Here is a 19223-nt window from a genome sequence, read left to right on the forward strand (position 1 = left end):
CCGTTGCACCACTCCAGGTGCCCCGATCCGCGTGCTCGCCGAGTTTAATTAAAAACATATGAGTCCGGAAGTCGGCGTTTTGGGGGATTAAGTCATGTGTCAACTTAAACTGTCTTAACTATTTGCGGAGAGAACTGCAAAATGAAGTAGATATTCAATCGTTTTAAATTAAACTGTCCAAAGTTTTTATTATTTTTCTTTTAAAGCATCGAGGCTCTGATTAAGAAAAAAAAAAGTTTTTTTTTTTTAGAGCTTTGTTTGATCAACCCACTTTGCTTTGTTTTGTAACGAAGTGCACGAACCAAGTTGCAATGAAATGACTTAAACACTTCTTTCTTTATTGAATAATTCTAAGATTAATGAGAATTTTATTTTATGAGCTGTCGTTAAAAAATATTTGTTTAAGCTTGCTCGTCAAGGAGGGAAATATAATATTCCAAGTGTTAATCCACTAAAAGCAGACTTATGGGGAAAAGTCTTTTAAATATTGAGAATTGATATCTAATTTAAGACAAAACAACTTGATAGAATGATGTGTCGGTGTAAAAATCAATGATCAACCAGAAGCCAAAGGGGGAACAGATTTGTCGTTGTGCACCCTCAAAAAGAGTAACATATGCGAAACGAAGAATTCAGACTTTAAAACAAAGACAATCAGATGGGAGGTATCTTAAATAATAGAGTGCCGACGCACGACTTGAAGCAGTATCGCCCAATTTTATTTATTTACTCATTTATTTTTAAAATAAAATCTTAAAAGGGAAGAGAGAGAGAAAAATTGTGGAAAAGTAAGAACGTGCAGATTGACACACTTGATGTTATAACTCCCTCAATTTCGAATAATAAAGGTCCAAATAGAATTGTTTGAGAAACGGCAGATTTGTCCCGCAATATATGCTAGAAATGTCCAGTAACGGTCACACCTGCTCCCATTGCAGCAAGCCTTTTATACGACAAACTTCTTCACCGCGTCGAAGAGCTATCCTATTGTCCTAGTGAACACATTTTTAATGAATGACCATATAACGAGGCACAAACTTCAACGTTATTGATATGTTTTAGACTATGAAATATCATATGCTATCAGCCCAGATTTTATAGTTATATTTTATGATTTTGTTACGAAGGAATGACCATTTAAACACCTCAAGTTCATCAGTTCAAATAGGCTGGACTTTAATCAATCTAGCAGTCCCCACAAATTATGACAGTTCCTGCAGCACTGATTCAACAAAAAGTTCAGTATATGGAAAACAAAACTTCTATGGCCTAAAAAAAAAGGATGTTTACAATTTACAATGTTGGACAGAGAGGGACAAAACATGTTGAAGTGTCAGTCAAGCTGGGTGCTCTGTTGTTTAATGAAGTTAATAGAATCGGCTTTGATTTGATCGAAACATTGGATTCACGATTTTGAACTACGTGGGACTTTGGTGACTGTCTGACGTCATGCTTAGACTTGATCAAGTCGTTCAGAAATTGGATACAAAAGAAAACATCCAGAAGCAAAACAGTTTACATTCAGCCGACGAAGAATGAGACGGTGGTGACTTACATACCCCCCCCCAACTCACACAACCCCCCCCCTACCACCCGCCTTCGGGCACATGATCTTAGACAAGATATATATATAGTTACAAAGTTGACTTGTTTTGAAGTCAATTTGAGTTATCATCTATGACCATACCTTGCTTCAGAAAGTTGAGATGTGACAGAAGCACGCCCGCGTTGAATTCGTTGGTCAATCGGCAGAACTCCTCACGTGGCATCCTACACAAGTTCTTGCCGTCCATGTTGAATCTGGTCACGTGGACATCTTGGAGGCTGTACTCCCGTACGGCCCACTGTACCCACTGCTGCACGTGGTCCATCGTCCACATGTTAGGATCTGTTATGAATATATGCAAATAACATGGAAATTAATCAAACCAATCATGGAGGAAGAAAATTTTATCGACTTTTTGGTTGAAAGTAAATATCATATGAATTAATATGAAAACAAATTTGAATATTGATTGTTTTCTAATTCCTCGCTTATATTCACTCATAATCGAATAACCCTACCCCCACGGTCCTTGGTCACCCCCCCCCTTCCACCTCCTCCCGCCCTAGCCGCCAGCAAGAGATCAATGTACGCACAATCAGACTTATAACATCATTGCTACAAGTACATTTGGAATCCCCTTGTTATGAATACAAATGCGTGTCAAGTAGCGTATAATGCTGTACTGTAGCGGTGTATGAGCGAGTGTGTGTTCTAGTACTATACTCACTGATATTTAAGTACTCAAAATGAGAACAACAAACGAGTACCAATTCAAGATAGCGAGAATGAGTACATGCTACTATGTTAAAATAGGAGGACGAGTATAGGTAAATTATTACGTTACATTCAAGTAGTAGTACACTTGTTTTATAATAACCCTTTAAAACAAAATTTTCATCCATTCATGACCAAAACTTAAAATTTGCTTAAAATATTTTTCATGTTAGGTTCAATTTTCTACTAATAACGTTTTCCCTTCTTTCTTTTTTTTTTTTCCTAGAACCGATAATTTTCATAATTATTTATTTTTATATTTTTCATAGATTTCAAATTCAGTTTTAAAAATTCATATCGTTCACACCCTCTATATAGGCAGACTTATTTACTGTCAAGATTTCACAGCAGGAACCACACGAACTAACTGAGTAATATATGAGTAGAAATCTGGTTAATTGATGGCGTACTTCAACTTTGAAAGAACAAACTTAGACACAGTAACGGTATCGATATACGTGGCTACTACTACTATATATGGCTACTACGTTACATCGTTCTCTCAAATTTTCATCTTAATGAGTTCATTGTGATGGTGTCCTTGGGGATGCAGTCAATTTGATGTTAAAAACATAGATTTTTCTCCATTTTTTACAAGCTATAGCACGGTTACAAAAGCCAGGGGGAAAAAATAAACTCCGGAAATTCATATTTTTATTTTATACTTTTTTTCTCTTAGGAGGCATTTTGATATGCACTGAAGCAAAATGAATCACACACGAACTATAGAACGTTACAATTTAAGCAAGAAAGGGCTTAAAACACCTACAAGGGCAAAGCTAATGGATTCTTTCAAAAGTATTGCTATCACAAAACATAATAATAATAAAAATAATAAAATAAAAGAGATACATTGAGAGTTAGATGGGATCCATTTATAACCTATTTATACATGTTAGCTTTGTTTTTCTTAAATAGTTACGTGTTGTAAACCTGCCTACAATTTACAGGGCCAAGGCTATACACCCCATTGTAATGGAAACGAATGGGATATTTGATACGTGATGTTATGAATACAAAGGCCTTTTTATAATATTCCATTGTTGTCTCAATAACGATTCATCAAAGCAACATACATTTTGAAGGAAAAATTCAAGATATTATTTTTTTTTTCTGGTCTAGACATCGCGTATATACAACCATGGAGCATTTATAGCTCCATGATACAACTAACGAGAATTCTTGTCTAAAAAAAACGAGAGATTTCAGTTTTGGCCTACTCGTTAAATTTATCCACATTTGACCAATTTCTTCATTGTATCCTTGTACACAGGGTATCGTATCAAGTACAGTACAAGTGCAGTCAACTGCAATTCAATTCAATTTAAAAGAGTGATAATTCAATCTATTATAAACATCGACAAAATTATAACACAGATTATAAATAAATGCCATAGGAACACAACCTATAATTATACTCTTTTTTTATGATATCCTACTCTCGTTCTTCTCTCTGTGTTTTATGTTTTATTATTATTATAATTTTCTTTTTTTCCAATTCCAAAACCCAGATTTAAGACAATGTGACAATTTTAATTACTATCACTGTCCACCTCGTAAAGAGTGTTTATAAACAACTCAAAAAAAATGAAGTTTATAAAACTTCAAATGAGGAAAAATTGTTTTGGTCTTGGCTTGACTCAGGAAACGCAGGATATTAGCCGCTAAACTGATCAGATGAACTACTTCCTCGATAAAATATACAACCTGCTTGAAAAGATTGACTGGCCAAAGCTAGAATTAACCAACTGTTTCCGCTAGGGGGGCTACGATACACATGTTATGACGTCATGAAATGACATGGTAAAACCAAGCGGGGATCTGCCTCCATTAACACGCAATATCTCTCTTGTATTAAATTTAGCAGTTACTTGATTTTGAGTTTTCTTGTTTTCTTTGGGGGGTTTTTCTGTCAAATTTTGAAACGTCATTTTAATTATCAATCTCGTGACCTTAAAGTGTCATATATATAGGTATAATATAAAATTCCTCTACTTAGGTAGGGGTTGCTACAACCACAACACCCCCCCCCCCCGCTGTACCTTTCCTCCATTAACTGGACTATAATCGGTAAAGTGATGTAATTGTTGCGATGTTTAGGCAGTTATTACCCGTCATGCACCTGCCGCTCGATAATAACGTGCAATAACTCGTCACAATTCGAGCGTTAAAATAGCCGTCGGTTTGTGTTTCACGTTAGCACGTGAATAATAATAATATGAAGTATGTTATTGCACCCACCCCCCACCACACCCACCCTCTCTCCCCCACCTTGACCACACACCCATCTATAAGGATCCATATCAGATTTCAAAAGTAATGGGACTTCTGTCTACCGAGAACTTAGACCAGACTTTGCACTCGGCGAAATTGAGCCCCATCCCCCCCCCCCCCACTTGCCAACCCACCCAAAAAATAGACGGATAATTCCACTGGTCGCTTGAAGAGATATTAAGCATTCATGTTATCCCAACTTAGTTATCAAATAGAATAATTGTATGCCTATAGATGTCATGATTATCCATAATTGCGAAAAAAATGGTTATCGAAACATAAACCTCTCTCACCCCAAACTCCTTGGTCCCGATATTTCTCTAAAATATCTTAGTGAATAGCAGAACGATAATAGACTAAACTTTGCTTTGCTCTCCTATTCTTTTCACCAGACGACTATCTACTGTTGGTTCTGACTAATCAATACTACGATCAATCGATAATAACATGTCAGGTATACCAACCTTGATCTATATAGACATTTATATAAACTACAATAACCTGTTAGTGTGTCTAATTTATACATGACTTCTGACCTTGCAGGTAACAAACACATATCCATTTAACTGCATTGTTCATCCGTTTTTACTGATAGGGGCTAATTTATCATCAAAACAGTACGGTAACTATACTTATAGAGTGGTGAATTACCAAGGTTAGCAACTTAAAACTGATTACTTACAAAATGGGGGTTAGACCATTAATGATTGAATGTACCAATAAAAACGTCACTTTTTTAAAGAATAAAATCAATTAAAAAGGCTTTAGTTGAATCGACACCAATAGAATATAGCCCAGTCAGGCCATTTTGATAAATGAGAATAAGATAATTCAAGGAGTTAGGTCTTTATTGGTTTAATGTTGCTACTTTGTTTAATCTTACTGTTTTCTTCTTCTTTTTGGGCGATGTGGGGGGGGGCGGGGATGGGAGGGGCGGTCTTTATAATGAAATGAATGAGAGAATCATAAGCAATTTTTATGGTTCCCTTCCCGTCCGTGTTATCATGAATAATTTCAAGTTTTTAACCTTTTCTTGTAATTGTAAATACATTCAAAAGAGAATCAACTCAATGAATCATTGCTAAATCAAATTGTCATCGTTATTGTGCAACTAATCTATTGCGCGCATAAATATGTAGGCTATATGTACATGGATTATCACGTGATATTTTGTAAACTTACACAATTTTGTACATAGCATAGCAACTGTGTATATAGTATATAGCATGTTCCCAAAAAAATAATAATAATAGTTTGCATTTCCTGTGCATGAAGTTATTTGGAAGTGTTCCAACAAAGGAGAAACCTAATTACCATAGACTAATCGAAATATTAGGAATTAACTTGAATAAAATACTATTTTTTTTTACGAATATAACATTGACACCAAAAATCGACCAAAAGGGCCGAATTTGGGTAGTTTTGGGGTTATCCTGTGCAATTTTGTCTAAATCTAAAAGGTATTACTATAATATATTAGATTTGGTTTTTGAAACATTGACCTTTAAAAATATACTAAATTGCCAGTGGAACGCTCCTTTAAGGCTAAATTGACGAAGACGTCTGTTTCATATAGTCTCCAGGTCTAAAAATGTTTATTTTTTTATTTTTTATATTTCACACGCACAATAGACCACTCACGTATGACATTTTACATCGAGTGTCCTTGAAATATTCGTTATGCGTTGTAAAAAAATTGTTTATTTTTTTTGTAATTTCGTTTATTTTCCTTTTCCTTACGAGGTTTAAGTATTTTACAGAAGCTTGTGACTTGTGACTTAGTTGTCCAACCGCTTTGACTGATGAGCCTAAAATAGTTAAAGGGACTTTTCTCAAAAAAAAAGTTAAAGGTGTTATCTAGAGAATTTTCTGGACTGCTAGAAGTAGTGATTTTCTTAACTATCTAAAACGTACGTATCTATGGCAATATTTATTTTGCCTACAATAAGACAGTCAACTTGTAAACAGCAGGCAACAGTTATCAGAAATACACCACGTGACTTGCATTAATTTTACTTATCACGTGACCATGTCGTTTTCTGCCAATACAAACATTATGAGTTAAATTGGATAAATATTTTGATTCTACCCGAAAATAAAATCCCATGAAAATTATACTTCCCTAGCTTATCCAGTAAAAATTGTGTTTCTTACAAGTAAGTCAGTAAATATTGATATGATCAAAATTGTTCTATATCTTAATTTTGAATATGAAAATAGTGTTTAGGCGATGGAATGTTGCAAATATTTTGGAATCATTAGGCATTGGGCAATTGCTTTCATAATAACTTTCAATTTGTGAAAGAAATAAAAACATTTAAGAGGGTGTTTTTATGTGACCACTTTTGGCTTATGACATAGTAACACTTGGTGAAATTGTTCAATAAATGGAAATTTACACCATGTGTGTTCAAACACTACCTATACAATAATCTATTTTGGCTTTTGTATACATAAATATATATATATATATATATATATACACACATATATACATATATACACATATATACATATATACACGGAGATACATTCTATTTTAAGCTGAGGGTTTGCATGCAGCATCATCTTTTCACGACGCTAACATATTTGAGTACAAAATTATTTCCTAGCAACCAAACGATGAAAACTCTCAGTTCCGCCTTTTTCTTTTTCTCCTTTTTCAAATTCTTTTCTGCAACAAAGAATATGTACATACACGGCCTATACTTATATCTAGAGACAGTTTCACGGCGACTGTATGCCTTATGGTCTTGACGTATCTTAAATCAAATCTTTAATTGAAATTTATTTATTTGCTGCCTAAATCCATGAAATCCAATAGAGAATATAAAAGATTTGCCTGCCGAAATAATCGACCAACTGACGAGAAATCACCTGCTACAGAGAGAGTTTTATTACGTCCGCCATTTTGCATCCAAGTCATATCGAACCTTCTGATCGGATACAGGTGTTTTAAGCGACTTCCCGTCAAACCACCATAAGGCATGCTTCGATGCTTTCACCATTCTATTTTCTTAGTCGGTTTTTTTTCTCTTTCTCCCTCTCCACCTCTCTGTTCTTTTCCTGCCTCTCTTTTCTCTCTCTCCACTTTCTCTTCTACGACTGCTTAAAGTTCACGTCTTATTTTCAGATTCTTTTTTTCTGAAGACGTTTGAATTTAGGAGGCGCTCTTCTCAAAATAACATGATGTGCGTCACGTGATTGTATGGAACTATTCAGCGAAAAGTTTTTGCTTTTTTGTTGTTGTTTTTTTTTTTACGAACTGGAGTAATGATAAACCGAGGTTATATGAAGTATGGAGGTTATGATATGGTTGTAAAGTTAAAAGTCCTCATTGGACATCTGATTTATTTTCCTTTTCAACTGGTTGTTATTTTGTCGTTATTTATTTATTAGCGCACAAACAAAACCCTATTTGATGTCATTACCTATATTTATGAACTGCTTGAAACACGCTACTAACTAGCAGAAGAGGTATAGGCATATATAGCGAGCAGAGGTATTTTTGGAAGCTGCAGGAGATGGTACTACTCCCGCCCTCCCCCATCCTCCCCCACCCTCCCCATTTTCATACTCTGTGTAAAGCTGTGACCCAGATTCCTATAAGCTGCATGTCACTTATAGCCAAATGAAGTGGGAGTGTTATGTTCTTCTTCACTAGGGGAGACGTTAACGTCCCCGTGGGGTGGGGGAGTGAGGGTAGGGTAGGGAAGGGTAAATAAAGATACTCTTACCTGCTGGTACTATGACTCTCTTGTCGTTTCCATCTGTGCTCGTATTTTCCTGTTGAGCTGCTCGATCCCCACTAGCTGCAGCCTGGGTCACCTGGCCGCTCATGTCCGTCCCATACTGCGGCGGCTGGCAAGGGTACGGCGGGGCAGCTTGTGTAGGTTCAGACATGGCGCCTCCCGCCATTGAACACGTGACCTGTGGCCTGCTGACTACAGAGTTCTGCGTGGCTGCTGTGACAGGTCCCATGTTTTGTGGTCGTGGCTTTGTGACACTACAGTCCAGAGGCGACTCTGCGCCCATCCTTCCCCCTGGGTGGTGCTGTCCCATGGCGGGGCTGGGGGTGGTGGTGTCATGGCCGGAATGTGATGGATCTAATACTTCTTGCTTCATAATGGGTTGTTGCTGCTCCTGTTGGTAATTTGAATTCCAGCGGTTCGGGTTGTGTGGGCCTTGCTGGATCACAGGCTGGTGATCCTGTGACGTCACAGGCATGGATTGTGACGTTTGTAGGGGGAGCACTTTACTTTTGTCATCGACAGAGGCGGCTTGGTGGGTGACTGGCTTGATGTCCTGGTTCATGTATTCGTTGTTTTGGAAGAGCGATTGGTGATCCTCGGAGACGAGGAGTGATTCCTGATTGGATAAGAGAAAAGACAAAAATCGTGACGTCATCCCGTGAGAAAGCAATAGCAGACATCAATTGTGGGGGGATGTTAAAATATTATGAATAATATCAATATATGAAATACGCATGTTATGCAGATTTACAAAACAAGATGAAACTTTTATCTGATGTGCATGAAACACATAAGCTACATCAGTTTGAAGAAGAAAAAAAGCCAGCATAAGCTCCGCGCGCCCAAGGATGCATATTTGTCAAATTTAAACGTTAATATTTGTCCAGCTTTTGACTTCAACTCCAGGAGCGGAGGGGCCTTGTGGGTGGGCACGAGCCCTCTCAGCTTTGTGAGAAAACCCTTAACAGTACTCCTTTTCATAAATAAGTTGTGTCCCTTTGGAAATAAAAAGTAGCCCTTCCTTTTTTTTGGAGGGGGATAAATATATATATATATAAACATATATAAGAAAGTGCCATTTTGTTGAAAATCATTCAAATACTGGTCTTTGTAGTACACAGAAGTGCACAGAACATCCATTATGTTCGACTATGTTTAGCTGTCTTTATGGTTTGCCTACAAACTGCCCCTCGGGTTGATGCACCCCTCCAGCATTAAACCCAGTGGCGGAGCGTCCATACTGTCAGGGGGTGATGCCCCTCCCCCCCCCCTGACGGACTCAAATGGACTGCTGGCGCCCTTTTCAGCTTTTTACTTATTCGCGATTATTGATTTTTTATTGCGCTCTCATCTACCTATTGACATTTGTCACTGTTTGTTGGTGTAATTTTCTGACAAAATGCTCTAACAGCTATTTATTCTTCGTTTATCTGCAAATTAGCAAGGCCCGGAAAGGGTCATTTCGGGCGATCTAGGGAGTATCAAAAAATTTCTGTACGCTCCGCACCAACTTGTGGTGGCGCTCCGCTTAGATAGTGTCGAAAGCGCCCCTACAGAACATTCTCGCCCCCCTGACCAATACCCCAAGCTCCGATACTGATTAAACCCTCTGTTTTGACATATATTAACGATAATATTTGTTGTACAATTATTATGTTGTAATCTGTACGTTATTTCGATTAAGTTATTTGTCATCCCATTCAACCCCGTAACCTCATTACGAAGAAAAACACATCCAAATTAATCCTAAATACACAAACGCTACCTCAACGGTTTGGAGGAAATCTATCACGTGGTCAGGTGAAACGTTTTCAAGTTTTGTTCTAAGACCCGTGTGAAGTTTCACCTGTCCACATGTACAACCATTTTGGTTGCAAATCCTAACCCTATTTTGCGGAGATTCCATTGGTCAGTACTTTAGCGGTCAGTTGACCTACGTCTAGGAGGGGTGTCAGTGGAGATGACGTCATCAAAGTAAACATCCGGTTTACGGAAGAACTCTTTACTTTCTTATATAAAGCAAATGTTAAGGGATATACAGTTTAACGAATTAGTCAGTTTTAGGCGGAAATCGATGAAGTGTGTAGATTATCTATCGAAGACGGCCAATAAACTGCATGACTTAACACATCCCCCAAGCTGGTATATGTCCATGTAATTGTTTACAATTTCCCAAATTTTTGAAATAGTACCTTTTTTTGTTTCCTTATGGTATGAATAATTAATTAAATCGCTTCGGTTCTCGACAGTCCGTCACACAGACATGTTTTTATATAAATATCAAAAACATTTAAAATACAAATTTGTAACAGAATTCCCAAAACAAATATTAGACTATTGTTTGTATCCGAAATTAATCACGATATATATCTTGCCAAGCTAGTCATCAAAATTGTGATGAAATATAAATATCGAATAAAATTGAAAAGAAAAATTATCGAGGTTAACTTAAAAAGTTGGTCAATTTCAATCAATTAAGAGGGAGTTAGCGCCCTTATAGTTTACAAACGAAACCCACACAAACCTCAACACACCTATACATACATACATACCCCTGAAAACGAAACTGAAACGAATGCCTCACCGCTATAAAATTGTTAATTGCGCAACATTTTAATGTCGAGTCAAACTGAATGTTTAGTTGACATTCAAAACGAAAGTTTAAACATCCAAATTATCCCATAAAGATTCAACAAAGAACGATAAATGTTCCAGCGTGAAATGGAACAACAAAAGCCTAAAGAGTTCAAAAAGGGGGGTCAGGAAGACTAACCTCTAGAACCAATGTCCTAGTTTTTATGTTATAAAAAGTTACAGGTAATCTTACCCTCCAACCCCCCCCCCCCCACCCACCTTTACTCATTCTCTTAACCCATGGATTTTTATCTATGGATATGCAAGTATACCTGGGAAGCAATTCTTGTAATAAATTAACAGTGCCAATCTTAAAAGTTTATTAGCTATGTGCTTTGAAGGAAAGTAGAAGAAATCGAATATCGGATGATAATAATTAAAAAAAAAGAGCCCAAAAATCAAGTTATGGTTTGATTCAAATTTAAGAATGTTATACGGATAGTTTACCTAGAAGATACAGCCATCGGCCAATTGGAGAGGAGATTAAAATTAAACAAAATATCTGGTGGCCGTGTTTACCACCCTTCCACACCCCCTGTCCCTCACTTATTGCCCATTTACCTATTCAGAAAATTCTTCTTGTAAGATTAAAATTTCGTTGCGCCCACTTTTCTTTTAATTGAAATCCAAAAAGTTAAATACCTTGTGTGTTTTTAGTGTTAGACTGTTAAATACCAGAAAATAATTTCAATTTATAAATTTGGTTGTAGATATTTGGTATATATTTGGCAAGAATATGATGCGCATGCGTACCACCACTAAGCCACCCCCACACTTCCCCTCCTGTTGTTTAATATCGGTACTAACCTAACCACGTTTTTCTTGAAAATGAACAATTCACTGTAACTACGTAACTTTCCTTTATAGAAAAAAAAATTAAAAACCGAAAAATCAATTCAATTGATGAATACCGTTGTACACTGTATGTCTCCAGTACTTTTAAATTATTATTAAAATAAAAAAACATTAAACTACATCGCGATGCGAAGTTACTTGTTTCAAAGTTTGAACTTCCAGATCACAAAAGAAGATATTCCTTATCTTTACTCGATATGAAAATTAATTTAAATCATTTTTTACAGACGCAATGGAACAGTACAGCGTTAAAAGTTCACCGTTCCGTGATTTGCAGTGAAAACGCATGTATAATGAGAATATTGCATGAAAGCAATACATAGTATGTCTTGAAAGTTACACATCAGAAACCATAACACATAATGAGCTTCATAAAAATATTCTTATGTAGAATTTAAATATTAGGTTGAATCGGAAATGAAATCACCAAAGAGTTAAAAAAAAAATCATGACTATTATGCCTGTTCACTAATAAAACTAACCATATTTAAATATCGTCAAAGCGACATAAAAATGGCTTAGATAGAAAAATAGCTAACCCACCCCTTTCCCTTCGCTACTCATAATGTCTTGTTAATACTTTTTACTTAACTTTGAACATGGCTCACATATTTGCTTTTTAATATATTTGTTAACATTTCCAGAATGACGTCACACAGGCGCTGCACCTGATTGGCAAATTTTTCGCTCTAACAAAAAACGACTTTTTTAATTTTAATTTTTATCATTCTTTTCTTGGATATCTTTTTTTGCGGCTAATTACGCATTTAACGACAAAAAAATAAGTTTGAATTAAAATATAAAATATGAAACAAAATTGAAAGTTACTCACCGAGAGAACAAACTCTAAAGACTGATCTAGAATCATTGTAAACTAACGAATGGAATCCGAAAATGAAAATCGAAAGGTTTTAAATTAAATATGATTTGAAATATTCTACTTTCTATCCTGACGAAATACTCTCTATATAGTCCGGTTTCGCATTGGTCGCTATATACAAGGTTGTTTCCCCTCTTATAGGTATGTTACGTACAAGACTAAATTAACTTTTGACAGGCTGACCCATTCAGGTCCACTTTGGTAACTCAAATAAATTCGGACCTGAAAATGTGTTTCATATCGATCGAACCAATGGGAACATTTTTCTTTTCTAAACTATCGACACACCTTTGATAAGCTAACTTAAAATATCTGAGTTTAAATAGCTATTGTTATTTACACCCTTTTTGCCCCCTTGCGTTTCCCTTTGTTAATCACCGCCTTGTGTCCCCACATCGATAAACGCTCTTACGGCTTGCTGCGTGTGTTGCGATAAACGCTCGCGTGTAGAACGGAGATTGTGGGTTTATATATTGAAAGAATAATAACCTTGCGGTATACAAATAGCTGTTAATGTTAGTTAATTGTAGGGGTGTGTGAAATACAATAGGGGTGCAGAGAGTGGTTACCAAAGGAGGAAATGATAGTTTATGGGCTTGAAGAAGTTAGAGTATATCTGTAATTTGTGTATTGGAACATCGTCGAACGGGGAGAAAGGGGGTCCGTGGGAAACTTTCTGGTTGAATAAATGAGGAGTCAGTACACGTTATAATATATTTCCGTTAAAAAAACGGTGGGGAGGGGGGACGGATAAAAAACAAATGATAACATAAAAAATTACCACTATTTATAGCATGTTTTAATGATATGCATCACGGTCAAATTTAGTTAAAGATATGGATTGTAAAAGTCGTTTATACAAACTGACCATTGGAAGTAGAAGGATACAGATTGTCAAGAAAAAGTCTGTTTTTATTATAGAAAAGTATACACACTCCCCAATAGCAGAGATAGAGAGATAAGTTTGAGCCATTTTTGTCAATGAGAAGGAACAGGGGAGGGGAGGGGTTGTTGTAAGGAGAATTTGTTCTCTAGTTTTTCTGCTTGTCTTGTTTCACCGACGAGGAGATGGGGGAACATAAGGGCACGTGCCCCCCCCCCCTCCCCAATTTTGTGAAACTCCAATGCAAAAATGCCGTCCTTAACTTTCAAAGTTAAAGTGTAGCCTTTTGGCACAAGACCCAACAACCAGCTGGAAATTAAGGGGGAAGAAAGGGGGAGAAGGGGGGAGGGGATGGGGAGGGAGGTGGGATGGGTGAGTGGTTGCTGCGGACAACCGATTGGTCTACAGTAGTTCCTTATAGATGGGTCTAAAGTATATATCAGGTTCGTATTTTTAGTTTTCAGCTGATTTTCACCACCTCGGGTGTAGAACATGTATAGGCTTTAATGGTAACCACACGTTATTATATGTATAGGCTATGTTTTGAATGTGAAAAAAACATTGCATAGCATGCACAATAAGTATACGGGATATTTTTTAATTTATTTTTTAATTTATGTAAAAAAATAATTGTTTACCTGTCGGTGAGGTAGGAGAGGGGAGGGCAGTAAAGAGGGAGAAGATGGGGGTTAAACGGAAGTTCGGGTTAAGCGATATACTTTTTTCAAGTTGATATCAGTTTTTCATTTTTAAAAGCCGGAATGAATATTAGAACCCTGCATTACTCAAATTGTTTGTATCATTTTCCGAAAATTGTTATAGATTTCTGAAAATGTCATCACGGCTGAGGTGCGCCTAATGTGCCATAAGTCCTGAATCGACATATGTCGAATTAAATTAACATATGTCGAATTAAATTAACATATGTCGAATTAAATTGACAATTGTCAGTTTGTCGTGCTGTCATTGGACGACCAGGGTCACATTGTTGTTTTCTAACGCTCTGATTGGAAGAAATCGACATACGTTATGTCGAATTAAATTGACATATGTAAGTTTCTCGTGGTCTTATTGGATGAAATAAACGCCTAATGAGCCATAAGTCCTGGAATCGACATATGTCGAATTAAAAATCGACATATGTCGGTTTTTCGTTCTCTCACTGGACGATCATTGTCGCATGCTATTTTTTAGTGCTCTGATTCCAGTAAATGTGATATGTAGCCTAAAGTTCCAGCGACAAGTAAATGTGACATATGTAGCCTATTCCAGCGATAAGTAAATGTGATATGTAGCCTCTTCCAGCGATAAGTAAATGTGATATGTAGCTTATTCCAGCGACAAGTAAATGTGATATGTAGCCCATTACAGCGACAAGTATATGTGATATGTAGCCTATTTCAGTGACAAGTAAATGTGATATGTAGCCTATTCCAGCGACAAGTAAATGTGATATATAGCTGATTCCAGCGACGAGTAAATGTGATATGTAGCCTAAAGTTCCAGCGACAAGTAAATGTGATATGTAGCCTACTCCAGGGACAAAATATTTTATTTAAACTTATGATTAGTGTGGGCGTACATTATTTGAAGGATGGGTGGGGTGAGGGTTGGGGTGGGAACAGAGAAGCGCATGCGTGGATAAGAGATTCCTACCGTTCTCCTCCCCAGCTGGTTGAACAAACCTAAAATATGCCCCCTTTCCATGGCCCCCTTTTGTTTTTGTAATGAACAAAAGTGTCATTTACTTATTGAAAGAGTGGTCTTTGGTTACGACATTAGAGAAAATGTATTTGAAAATTGCCTATTTGTTGAGAACACTTTAAAACATTGTAATATGAAAGTTTTATTTTGTTATTCCATTTAAATATGGTAATTGTGCGGTATAGGTTATCCAAATAACGCACACAGATGAGCCATTTTACAGGGACATATTGAAACGATTTTGTGCATGGTTTGCCCCCTAAAATCAAGGTCATATTTCCCACTACCCCTCGAATTTTGGACCCCTCCCCCACCCCCCAGACTGATATTTTGGTAGGGTACGGGAACAGACGACAGCTGTTCCGTTTAATAATAAAAAGTTACAGCGCATAACCATTACGCAACATATTCTTAGTATATATAGTGCGCAAAACACACAGCATATTTCGAAGAAGAAAAAATAGTATAATTTGTTTCTTTGCAGGAAAATGATAATATCAACAACAACAACAAAATCATATTACATATACTATGACTTACCACTGCATTTCTTGAGGTAGTTAAATAACCTGTTAATATCCCTTCTTTCATAACTTCAATATGGTACCGGACGAGGTCTTATTGCACATTCCCGGGCCACACAAATTAATAATGAATTATTCAAAGTTATATCGTATTTCCACGAGTTGGCGAAGTATTAAATTCCCTTTTTCAAATTCATGAAACGTAATACCACCTCGTAGGTTCAAGGAGAAGATATACAAATTATGACATTCCAAGGAGTCATATCTCTCGGTATTAATAATGTGCACAGCGAAATCGAATAAATAACTTCACACATTTAATTCATGTATACGAGAATTATGCCACAGCACTTGGCAGTATATATGATATTAGCTATATACGTTGATTAAGTATAAAAGCTCGTTGCTTAACTTCTCGACATGAACAAAACCAATTTACGAATTAATTTATTAAGGATGTCCTGATTAGAGATATCTTAAGAGGTGAAAGGTCACTTAGTGCTTCGGCTTTCTTTAATCAACTTGGCACATCGTTTTGGCATGATAACGCACATGCAGTCAAGCCCATGCTATTCGGCGTGGCACATTTTCAATTGTTAAAGAGTAACACTTCTGCATATAGATATATATAGATAAAAATATATTCATATACAACATTTCTAAAGTAAAGGGATCAACTTGTCAAGATTTAAAAAATTATCATAAGAGAGAAATTAAAAATTCTGTTGTGAAAAATGGCAAATTAGACGGTGATGAGAACATGCAGTACTTCGTAAAACAACCCCCCCCCCCCACTCCCCCAAACACACACAAATATCGCCCACGCATCACCCACCACTCCTTACCGTCACCAAATATCTCCTTCACCCGAAGGAAACGCCCTTAAGTAAGAAAAAATCGTACTAAAACTATACAATTCATTTTGTAAAAGATTAATAACATTTCTCAAAAAACACAAGCTATAATTCAAAGATATCTCGGAGAAAAGTGCTCAGGCATAAATATAAATAAGTAAAAATGGTGACCAGTTTTGCCATATAGCATATATGCATGAATGGTTATATATATTTGGGTATATAATGATTGTATGAAGTAACGCCGTACATTTTTTTTTTACTAATTTTTTTTTTTTATCACTGCGGCGATTGTTTACAAAGATTGAGCTCAAATAGATTATTTAAACTACCCTGGATGTCAGCTAGCGGAAGAAACCAATCTATTCTCGAAAAAAATACAGGTTTCATTTCGATCTGATCCGAGCTTGAGCCACAGTTTCTCATGGGAGGATGTTAAACGGACCTGAATGGGGCGCTATACTTCAGACTCAATTTCCATTTCTTGTCCCATCTAGCGTTCCATAAAAACCCCTAAGTTTATATCAAGGGATGTTTTGATTTGAGTCATCATTGGTTTTCTTCCCCCCCCCCCCCCAAAAAAGGTATGAATAAAATCTTGATAAAGTCTTGATATTATCATCTTCTGCCTGATATTGACCATAAAACATATTATGATAATTCACCAATAAATTCACGAGCTCCTTCCCCGCCTCACCATAGCCCCTCCCCCGCTAGTTGGGTTGTAGGAGAGAGGCGCGTAGCCAGGAATTTGCCAAGGGAGGGGCGAAACTGTAGATTCGGCATTGAAAACTATCTAAGCGTAGCGCCACCATGAGTTGGCGCGAAGCGTACAAGAAAATTTTGGCTGAAAATGCCTCCCAGATCGCTGGAAATGGCACTTCCCAGGCCTTGTAAGTTGCATCTTAGCATTTTCTCTTTTGAAAATACTAGCGATATCATAAAAACATTAATTTAAAAAAAAAAAAAATATGCTCAAGGCTGCCCCCTTCGCCCCCCTTGGCTACGCGCCTGGTAGGAGACGTACACCACCCCCCATCCCCCATCCCCACCACCACTCCACCTGCCCAATTCACCCACCATTTCAACCTCGCGCACAAATTCAAGGGTAGTTCAGCCGAGTGTTAATCCCTAATTAAAAGACCTGATTAATTTGTCTAAATATGCTTCGGAATGCTCCATATGACGTCTACGATGGTTTACTGGGAAGGTGATCCCTGGATATCTTTACAGGGGTCGGTTTCAACGACTCCTTGAGCACCCCAAAATCCTTTGTAAAATTATCGATCCGCTTCTGCACATACCATTGCTGGCCTGTGTATTATAATAATAATCATAATCATAATCATAATCATAATAATAATCATAACAGACCACCAAGGGGAAGTTCAGGGTTCAGCTAGCCTTCGGCATAAAGTCGCAAAACTGTTTCAAATTGCAAACAGCGTTCCTCTCTACCAACACAGCGCTGACCCCCCCCCCCCCCCACACACACACCCTTATTCGTACCGACGCTTGTAAAGTCGACCCCTGTTCTCGTAACAAATATTCATAAATTGCCAAAATTCATATAGAGCAAGCCCGTCTAATCAATTTATTCTCACCAAAGGCAATTTTGAATCCTTGCTTAATTTTGCGATAAAATGCTTGCATTGCGAACATGATCCAAAGCCTAAACCGACGTTTTCGACCGAGCCGTTACAAGACGCACACACTTTATACTGAAAGTTATGAGGGATTTCCTGCTCGGATGTTAAGAGCAATGATTAGTTTCCTGTATTCTTATCGACTTAACACAGAGAACAGGAAATAGTACACAAGTGACGACAACATTGATATTAACTAAAACCAATAGAAGGAGGTCACAACTACTATCCATTAAGTAGGCAATACATTATATACAGTTAAACAGTTTAGTGCGTATAACTGCAAATACAAACTGTATGTGTGCATGCATGGAGGCATGCAATGAATTACATATAACATAGCGGTATATAGCCATAGACCGCTTCAAAATCGTTACGTAGTAACAAAATCACTCGGATGTTCGCGGTTTGCTGAGACCTGCTGGACATGTAAAGCACACTGTAATGAAACAGTGATTTAGTTAGTAGGACGTGGGATGATTCCGTCGGTAGCTAAAAGGCCTCATCTAACCTTTAAAACTAAGGCCCTGAAGAAAAGTAAAGGCATGGAGGAGGGGGTGGGGTGGGGGAGACGGAGAGGGAGAGGGAATCCGGAAAGTAAATGGCACCACGAATAATGACATAAGGTAGCCTATAAGTTCCACGGTTTCCAAAATGAAAACCAAAATATGACAACTGTACTAATGTAAGGATTACTTTTGGGCATTGTTTTGAGAGTCTTGTTATGTTATATAGACCAAGGAAACGGAAGCACGGGGTACTAGTTATGTTAAAAATAGCTATATTCCGGTTTTCAAAATGTTCAACTTTAAATTGATGATAAAATCTATGGAATGCTCCTTCAAGACCGAATTTAATGATGACGTCGATACCTTGGAATTTCACAGTATCATAACT

General features: G+C 37.1%; 1 protein-coding gene across 9 annotated transcripts in view; it reads right to left on the reverse strand.

Moving 5' to 3' along the window:
* The window catches only part of LOC139976802 (transcriptional regulator Erg-like), an 88341-nt gene that overhangs the window by 47179 nt on the left and 21939 nt on the right, over positions 1 to 19223 (reverse strand). For 2 of the 9 annotated variants that reach the window (XM_071985587.1, XM_071985591.1), the window contains exons 2-3: positions 8332 to 8962; positions 1688 to 1888 (exon numbers count right to left, since the gene is read on the reverse strand). In XM_071985587.1, the coding sequence (XP_071841688.1) occupies positions 1688 to 1888; positions 8332 to 8962 (832 nt within the window). Of the gene's footprint in view, positions 1 to 1687; positions 1889 to 8331; positions 8963 to 12667; positions 12793 to 15842; positions 16161 to 19223 lie in introns of those variants that run through there. The other 7 variants (XM_071985585.1, XM_071985589.1, XM_071985590.1 and 4 more) reach the window with 7 other exon arrangements.

The sequence above is a fragment of the Apostichopus japonicus genome, chromosome 12 (assembly GCF_037975245.1).
Source record: "Apostichopus japonicus isolate 1M-3 chromosome 12, ASM3797524v1, whole genome shotgun sequence".
NCBI lineage: Eukaryota > Metazoa > Echinodermata > Holothuroidea > Aspidochirotida > Stichopodidae > Apostichopus > Apostichopus japonicus.